Here is an 8,643-nt window from a genome sequence, read left to right as displayed (position 1 = left end):
TGCAATTGGTTTAGAAAACTGCAAAAGAAACGCAAATTGGAAAACAAACAAAACCCACGCGCAGAAAGTCAACCTCAAATCCACAGCACATTCCGCCCGCCCCGTCTGCCGGCCGCAGACCGCCTTACTGTCCTGCGGCTCTGGGGGCGCGTCGGGGAGAGAGGGAGGCCGAGCCCCTTGTGCTTCCCTGCGGCGGAGGGGAGCCCCCCCTTCCCCGCGCGGCCGTGCTGAGGGTCTGAGCACCCACTTGGGAGCTGGCCCCGGGCTCTCGCTCCTGGTTCCCGTGGCTGGCACCGCCGAGGCGCGGGGCCGCGGCCTAGGGCACCGGGGGCGCAGTCCTGTCGGGGCCCCCGTAGGAGAGCAGGTGGGCCAAGTCCGTGACCGGCCGGGCGTGGCGGCCGCGGGGCCGGGCCTCGCCGCTGTTGATCGTGTGCGTGCGGCGCAGCGCGGCGGCCGGCGGGGCGTGCGCGCCCGGTCTCCGAAGACTGCCCGTGGGCGGCGGGCTCCAGGGCCGCGGGAAGCCGTCGGCGGACGAGCTGGGGTCCGAGGGGCCCGTGGGCGCCGACACCACCCGCCGGCGGTCCGGGCTGGCGTGAGGGGTAAGCGGGAAGTCGCCGTGGGAGGCGCGGCCCGGGCGCGCGGTGAAGAGGCGGGCGTCGGGGGCCGCCGGCTCGCCTGGCGCCGGGGGCGGATCAGGGGCGCGGCCGGGGGCCAGCAGCAGGAGCGAGGACGAGGCGGAGGCCGTGAGCAGCGCGGGGCCGTGTTCCCAGGCGCGGGGGCCCAGGGTGTGCGGGTGCGGGGTGGGCAAGCGCTTCTGGGGCAGCGGCGTCTGCTCGGGCGTGGGCAGCAGCCCCGAGTCCAGGTCGTGGGGGCCGCCCTGCAGCAGCGTGGCCTTGGTCCAGCCGTTCTGCATCAGGGGCGCCAGCAGAGCCTCCGGGGGACCCCCGGGCCCACCGCCGCCGCCCCCGGCCCGGCCTCCGGGGCCGCCCGCCCGGCGTTCGCCCAGGCGGCTGACGCTCAGTACGGCCTCGCCGCCCCCGTGTGCCAGGATGGCCTCCTTGTCCTTGCGGCGGGCCAGTTCGCGCCGCTCGCGGAGCCCCACGTACCAGCCCACGCTGAAGCCGGACACCACGGCGCCCACCACGAAGGCCGCCACAGATGACGTCACCAGCAGGTTCACCGACACCAGCCCAGCGCGCTCCTCTGAGAGGCTGGCTCGCAGGAGTCCTGGCAGGGAACGCGGCGTGAGAGGGGCTGGCTGGGGACGGTCCCCTGCGCACCTCCCTCGACCTCCAGCCGGTCTGTCCACCTCTCTGCTCAGGGGCGTCTCTCTGACCCTTTTAAACCCCATTTGCCCATCCGTCTGTCCCCTGGCATCTGTCTTCCTAAAATCTGTCCATCTGCCTGTCTCTTGGCCTCTCTCTGCCCTCCCTCCCTCCCCCGTCTGTCTGTCCTTTTCCCACCACCCTACTTGGAACTGGGGCCCCCTGTCCTTCCCAAGCCCTGAGGGACGTCAGTGTGCCCCACCCATTCAGGTGTGAGAACCCTGGAGGACCAGGACTCAGAGTCCCCAGGCCTCCTCCCCTCTCCCCTCTTACCTGTACAGTCCCCTAAGCCTGAAGTGCTGGCCCCGGACACGTCCTGCTCAAAGGTGGCTCTGATGGGGGGGGTGGGCAGAGAGGCACGGTCAGCGGAAATCCCTGGCACAGAGCTGTGGTTGGTGGGGGTCGGGGACTCCCGATCATCAGGTGACTCAGTCGCCCTCCCCCCACCTCCCACTTCCCCAGTACCTGGTGCCAGGGCTCAGGAAGACGCAGGAGCCATCCGGGGCCCACCCACAGTAGGGGTCCTGACTGCCAATGCAGTTCCTAGGGCAGACAAGGGACCCGGCAGGCAGATCAACCAGGGTTTCTGCAGAGGCACCTCTTACCGTCAGCTCTGGGAGTTCCCAAGACACGTCTTAGCAGTGGGGGCCATTTCTTCCCCATCTTACAGATGAGAGAACTGAGGCTCAGGAATGTTTACTTTTGTCCAAGGGACAGAGCCGGGATTGGAGCCCAGGTTTTGGATCTGTGCTATGGCATCACTACTACCATGATGGAGGGCACGGGGCCAGGGTGCTCCACACAGAGGGCTCACTCTGAGTCCATGAGTGTGCCAGTATTTTGCAAACATCTGTTCCCTGGTCCCCAGCCTCTGCTTCTGCTGCTCTTAGAAATGTCTGTCAGATCCCATCCGGCTCTACCCACAGATCTCTGGGGCTCCCACCTCACTCTGGGGGTGGGGAAAGGAACCCAAGTCCTCCTGAGGCTCACAGACCCTGCCCAACCTGCCCTGTCTTCTCCCTCCCCCTCACTCACTCTGCTCCAGCCACATAGGCCTTCTCACTGTTCCACCAACATAACTAGCATTCCTGCCCCAGGACCTTTGCACATGCTCTGCCCTCTGTCCATCGTTCAGAGAGTCAGAATGCTGTTGGAGCCTGCACTTCAACTTGACTCTCCCCCTCTTTTCATGCTCACCTCCCTTCACTTCCCCTGCCCACAGCTGGCCAGGGGCGGGGGGCACTCACTTCATGCATCCTGAGTATTGCTGGCAGCGCGCCACAGGGACTCGGACCACGCAGCGGGGGAAGGCTGCCAGGAGGCCGCCCGAGGCCGCATCCAGCTCCAGGCTCAGCAGCCGCTGCCCTGTCTCGCCACCCCCAGACTGTCCACACCTGGGAGTGAGCAGACTGGTAAGACTCAAGGGGAACGCCCTGTCTCCCTGCCCACTGGCCCTGCCTCTTGGCCTCTGCCAGGCCTCACCTGTCAGGCCGGTAGGTCTCAAATTCCTCCAGGAAGACACTTGGCCCCGTGGTACCCGAGGCACTGGCATTGGGCCAGACAAGGAACTTGAGGACCGTGCCTGCCTCGGACCCCAGGAAGACAACGGTCTGGTTGCCCCAGGGGCCGGCGCCCACATCCACAGCCACTCGTGTCAGCTGGTGCCTGGGGCCGGGGTGGAGCAGAAGTCAGGCTGCCGCCCAGCCCCATGGTCCCTTGCATGCATTCAGAGACACCACCCACGCTGGGCAAGGTGGGCATGGGCGTGGCTCTCCAAGGGTGCACATCACAGAGAGAAACAGACCCCTAAAGCCAGCTCCTCCCTGGTCCCTCCTGTCTCCATCTCCCCATCTCCCTCCATCTCTGTGTCAGTGGTCTCTGCCTCCCTCTCTGTGTCTCCCTCCATCTCTGTGTTCCCCTTGTGTCATGTCGGAAGTTGGCCCTATGCTCCCTTCTCGCCCACCACCCTGGCCTGGCCACCAGGACCCCGGCCAAGTGTAGGGACTGACCGCATCAGAGTCCGAACGATCCAGGGTGCGTGGCCCAGGGAGGGCACGGCTTCGTCCATCAGAGGGTGCGTCTTGACAAAGTTGAGGATCTCGTCCGGGAAGGCGCTCGAGGCATTATACTGCATGCCGGGAGCTGCACAGCACCCGGGCCTGGGTGGGGGTGAGGGGGTGGTCAGGGCAGACCTGGAGGCCCCCACTCAGGGTCTCTGGTTTACTAGGGGGCCTCTGCCCCAAGGGCCTCAGTTTTCCCCACCTGCATAATGGCTATAGCTGACCTCTGTGCTGTGCTGTGCTTAGTTGCTCAGTTGTGTCCAACTCTTTGTGACCCCATAGACTTTAGCCCGCCAGGCTCCTCTGTCCATGGGGATTTTCCAGGAAGGAATACTGGAGTGGGTTGCTGTACCCTCCTACAGGGAATCTTCCCAACCAGGGATCAAACCCAGGTCTCCTGCATTGCAGGTGGATTCTTTACAGTCTGAGCCACTAGGGAAGCCCAAGAATACTGGAGTGGGTAGCCTTTCCCTTCTCCAAGGGATCTTCCCAACCAGGGATCAAACCCAGGTCTTCTGCATTGCAGGTGGATTCTTTACCGTCTGAGCCACCAGGGAAGCCCAAGAATACTGGAGTGGGTAGCCTATTTTATCTCCAGGGGATCTTCTCAACCCAGGAATTGAACCAGGGTCTCCTGCATTGCAGGCAGATTCTTTACTAGCTGAGCTACCAGGGAAGCCCACAGCTGACCTCAGCAACAGCTAAACAAGTACCTGGGAGTCCCAGCGCTCAGTTCAGGGTCAGGATCCTACCCCGGTACCCACTGCAGGATGGAGGGGCTTCTCACCGGGGCCGTGGCACCTGATCCTCCGGTACGGGTGTCCAGATGGACTCAGGGGACTTCTGCTCACGGAATCGGCCCTCAAACACAGCAGCCACTTGTGTCATGTCAAAGGCGCAGACAGCCGAGCCGGGGATGCTGTAGGTGGAGGCAGATGAAAGGAAGCGGTGAGCCTGGCGGGGTGGGGAGCTGCCCTGGGCAAGCTTGTGGAGGAGTGTTTGTCCTCCGGAGCAGTCAGACCTTCACTTCCCTGGGCCAGAGTTGCTGCCCACCCGTCCAATCCAGTCATTCCACTGTCTGGGCAGTTCTCAGACTGGATCACAGCTCAGTCCCTCTGTGGCCACCCATGTCCAGGTGTCCCTGTCACTTGCCTGAATGTCCAGTTTCCCAGATGCCACTCTTGCTCCCTTTCAACCTATTCCCAAGAGAGTTTTCCAGAAATGCAAGTCTGACTTGTTCCTCTTCTGCTCTGTATCCTCCCATGACTCCCTAGTGCCCTCCGGATAAAATTCAGGCTCCTCCCCACAGCCTGCCCACAGCCTGCCACCTCCCTGCTTCATATCCTCCACTTTCCTTCTTGCTCCCACCACTCTAGCCACACAAGCCTCCTCCCTGTGGTTTAAACATTTCAAGCTCTTTGGAGCCTCAGGGCCTTTGCACATGCTATTCCTTTAACTTGAAATGCTCTTACCTTTCTCTCCATCTCATACCCATTGATGCCTCTTCTAGGAGGCCCTCCCTGACCCTTCTTCCAAAGGCAGAAAATAAAGACGTGCCTGCATCTGCCAAGTTTTGGCCAGAGGGCCTTGGAGGGTCAGTGTCTGACTTGGTCCCCCCCCTGGCCTGGGACAGAGACCTCCTGGGAGCCCTGTCTTACCCAGCACAGGACCCCTGGGAATATGTGGTGAGTGATCGTGAGAACTCTCCACCTGCACCCACTAACCTGTTGCTTGGCGTGGAGAAAACAGCAAGGACCACGGGCTGGCCCCCCAGGCTGACGACGCCCGTGACAGCCCGCAGCACGTTGAAATAGAAGTGAGAGTCCCCTGGCACAGAGCAGTTGAGCCGTGCCTTCAGGAATGATGTCCACTGCTTCTCCAGCACGCGAGGGGAGCCACCCACGTCATTCTTGCAGACCCGGGCCACACGGGACACCACCACCTGGCACATCAGTGGGAAGACAGGGACCTGAGCCCCATGTCCTGCCAGGCACACCTGCAGGTTGCAATGCCCACCACCCAGGATGGGATGGAGGAGGCTAGTCCTGGCTGTCTGTGGGTCCCCGGCCAGTCACCCTAGCCCCCTGGGCACCAGATTCCCCAGCAGAAATGTGGGGATGGTAATGATCACAGCCACCAAGACAATTTTAATCATCATTGCCTCCACTGATGGATCACTCACTAGATGCCAGGCACTTTATCCTCATCATGTCTCACGTTCCTCCAAAGCTCTACAGAGGAGGGCCTATGATCCCCGTGGTACAGAGGGGAAACTGAGGCACAGATAAACGGAAGTGACTGAGGCCCAAGGCCATACTAATAGTAAGTGGCAGTCTGTACATTTAACTGTCTGCATGGATTGAGAGATGGGATGGATGGATAGTTGGTGCAATGGAGGTGAATGGATGGATGGATTAATGGATAGATAGATGGGTGAATTTGAAGGGGACAGTGATGGATAATGAAGATAATGAAGAAGGAGATAATTGGTGAATGAATGGGTGTGTGGATGGATGGATGGATGGGTGTATATAGATATATATGTACGGATAGATGGATGGATGGGTGGAAGATGAATGAGTATGTGGATGGATGGATGGGTGTGTGGATAGATGCATGCACAGATAAGTAGATGAATATGAGTATCCATGGATGGATAAATGGGTAGATGAATGAGTATGTGGATGGATGGATAGGCAGATGAAGGAGATAATGATAGATCATTATCATGGTTTATCCATGGGTAGATAGAAGGTTGAATGGAATGGATGAGCAGGTTATGAGGAGAAGTTGGAGGCTAGATAACTGGATATATAGAGAGGTGAGCAGGTAAGTGGAGAGATGGATGGCAGATGGATGAGTTGATCAGTAGGAGGACAGGTCAACAGATGGTTGGGTATATGAATGAATGGACAGGTAGAAGGATGAATGGATGAAGAAGCCAATGAGTGGGAGGTGGATGGATGGATTTACAGGTGCACTGAAGGTAGATGAGTGGATGGATGGATGGAGAATGGTTGAGACAGGGGTGGGTGGATGGATAGATGAATAAATGGTTTGATGGAAGTGTGGGTTGGGTGAAGATGGGTAAATGAGAGGGTGGCTGAGTGGGCAGACATATGGGCTGTGGTTGAAGAGTGGATAAATGGATAGTAGATGGGTGGATGGACAGACAAACAACAACAGGACTGGGACTGGAACCACGGGTGTATCGGACTTCAAACCTGGGACCCTCACCCAGGGCTACTCCAGAAATGTCTTCAAGTCTCAGGGGCCTGGTCCTGGCTAGCATGGAGAGTCCTGAGGACCAGAGGGCCCCTCTCACCCTGGGTGGAGTTTCATGGACCCACCTCTGCTCTCCACTTCCGATGATTGGAGCCTCTTGGCTACATGCCCCACTGCATGGGCCTCTCTAGGAGGGGAAATAGGACTTTACCTTCTCCAGGTAGTTAAACTCCATTGCAATCTCCCGGAAGAAGAAATAGATGTGGCTGCCCCACTCCACTGCGTGGACAAAGTATGGCTCTGTAGGAGAGAGGGGTCAAAATCCAGTCTGTGATGAGAGAAAGAGAGTTTCTGGAGCTAGGAACACAGTAGCCTGGGTGACTGCTTTTACAGTGAAAGGTGGGGGTGGACATCAGCCAATTACCCAGGCAAAATAAAAGACACTCAAAGTTTGGGATTTTTTTTTGTGGGGGAGAGTGGGTGTCAAAATCCTAAAATCATCGTGTCTACTTTCCGCAAACAGCAACGTCTACTATTTTGTCATCGTCCTGCCTCCTGTGTTCAGCTGAGCTCCTGCCGAACCCCTCGTACTGTTCCATTTCAGGCTACTAAGCCACTCATTTCCAGCAAGTTCTACTTTATACCCAAGTTAAATCTCTCCTCTAACTTGATCATCAAAGAGGCCAGTAGGTTCCAAAGAGGAGATGGGAGTTCCCTGCCTGTCTCCTCTGGGACTTTATTTTGGTGGGAGAATTTGACAAATGTGAGCCCTGCCATGTCTGCCCCTATCGCCCCACCTTTGAACCACTTGGAGTCATGTTTCACCGTGCGCAGAGTGGGCCGGTCCCCGAGACTGCGGTAGATGACGGCATCAATGGCGAGGAAGTCGGTGACGGTGGCTGTGAAGAGCATCCCTTCTGGGTGGGTGTGAATCAGGGGGAGGCAGGTAAGAGATTAGATCGTAGACCTCAGGGGTTGGTGGGTCAAAACCTGATCTTCAAGACTGAGCCCTGGGACTTCCCTGGTGGTCCAGTGGCTAAGACTCCATGCTCTCAAAGCAGGGGACCCAGGTTCAATACTTGGTCAGGGAACTAGATCCCACATGCAACAACTAAGAGTTTGCAGGCCACAACTAAGACCGATGCAGCAAATAAATAAATAAAATATCTAAGAAAAAAAGAGACTGAGCCCTGAGCTTACGTGAGGCCTAAGTCCTAGGCTGAGCCCCAACCCTGCTGGGACCCTGACTTCAGGCTGATCCTCAACTCTCCAGCTGATCCCCAACCTCGACTGAGTCCTTCCTGCCTTGAGAGTCTGCCTGTTTCATGGCTGGAGAGATGGTCTCCCAGCCACCTTCTAAATGACCAAACTCCAAGAATGGAAAATTCCACGCCTTGCTCAGGGCTGAAGCCCCTTCATATGGTCAGGGTTGGGGGCACTCACCAGAGAAGAGGGCAATGTTGGCATGTTTGGGGTCGTATGGGCAGCGGGCCATGCCGCTGATGTTGTCCCCGAGGGGCTGCAGTGTGTCCATCTGCGGGGGTGGGGAAATAGGGTCTGAGTGACAGCTCCTGGCTGTACCTAGCAGACCCTGGCTCCCCCAGTGACCCCCGAGGGGAATCCTGGTGCCACCTTGGATGCTGTGTGACTTTGTCAGTCACTTAACCTCTCTGGGGCTCAGTTTTGTTGTTGTTTAGTGGCTTAGTTGTGTTGGACTCTTTTGTGACCTCACCAAGCTCCTGTGTCCATGGGATTTCCCAGGCAAGAATACTGGAGTGGGTTGCCATTTCCTTCTCCAGGGGACCTTCCAGGGATGGAACCCATGCCTCCTGCTTTGGCAGGTGGATTCTTTATCGCTGAACCAACAGGGAAATCCAGGGCTCAATTTACTGATCAGAAATTGGGTCTAAGAGTCGATCCTAGTCAATCCTATAACTGGCCTGTAGCTTAAGTAGCCACAGCCTGTACAGGCCGCCTTTGGAAGCCTCTTACGGAATTCCGAGTGATGTGGGGAGGACAGTTCATCCAGTAAG

General features: G+C 58.2%; 1 protein-coding gene across 2 annotated transcripts in view; it reads right to left on the bottom strand.

Annotated features, from left to right (window-relative positions):
* Positions 1 to 316: 316 nt before the first annotated feature.
* The window catches only part of SEMA6B (semaphorin 6B), a 28,850-nt gene continuing 20,523 nt past the window's right edge, over positions 317 to 8,643 (bottom strand). For both annotated transcript variants that reach the window (XM_081499665.1, XM_081499664.1), the window contains exons 7-17: positions 8,054 to 8,144; positions 7,408 to 7,527; positions 6,822 to 6,910; positions 5,110 to 5,327; positions 4,173 to 4,304; positions 3,335 to 3,484; positions 2,808 to 2,990; positions 2,573 to 2,719; positions 1,791 to 1,868; positions 1,599 to 1,657; positions 317 to 1,227 (exon numbers count right to left, since the gene is read on the bottom strand). In XM_081499665.1, coding sequence (XP_081355791.1) covers positions 317 to 1,227; positions 1,599 to 1,657; positions 1,791 to 1,868; positions 2,573 to 2,719; positions 2,808 to 2,990; positions 3,335 to 3,484; positions 4,173 to 4,304; positions 5,110 to 5,327; positions 6,822 to 6,910; positions 7,408 to 7,527; positions 8,054 to 8,144 — 2,178 coding nt within the window. The remainder of the gene's footprint in view (positions 1,228 to 1,598; positions 1,658 to 1,790; positions 1,869 to 2,572; positions 2,720 to 2,807; positions 2,991 to 3,334; positions 3,485 to 4,172; positions 4,305 to 5,109; positions 5,328 to 6,821; positions 6,911 to 7,407; positions 7,528 to 8,053; positions 8,145 to 8,643) is intronic.

This window comes from Giraffa tippelskirchi, chromosome 6 (genome assembly GCF_054371585.1).
Source record: "Giraffa tippelskirchi isolate mGirTip1 chromosome 6, T2T-mGirTip1v1.2.pri, whole genome shotgun sequence".
Classification (NCBI taxonomy): domain Eukaryota; kingdom Metazoa; phylum Chordata; class Mammalia; order Artiodactyla; family Giraffidae; genus Giraffa; species Giraffa tippelskirchi.
The sequence above is the reverse complement of the archived record's forward strand: the minus strand, read 5'-3'. Positions and strand labels throughout refer to the sequence as shown.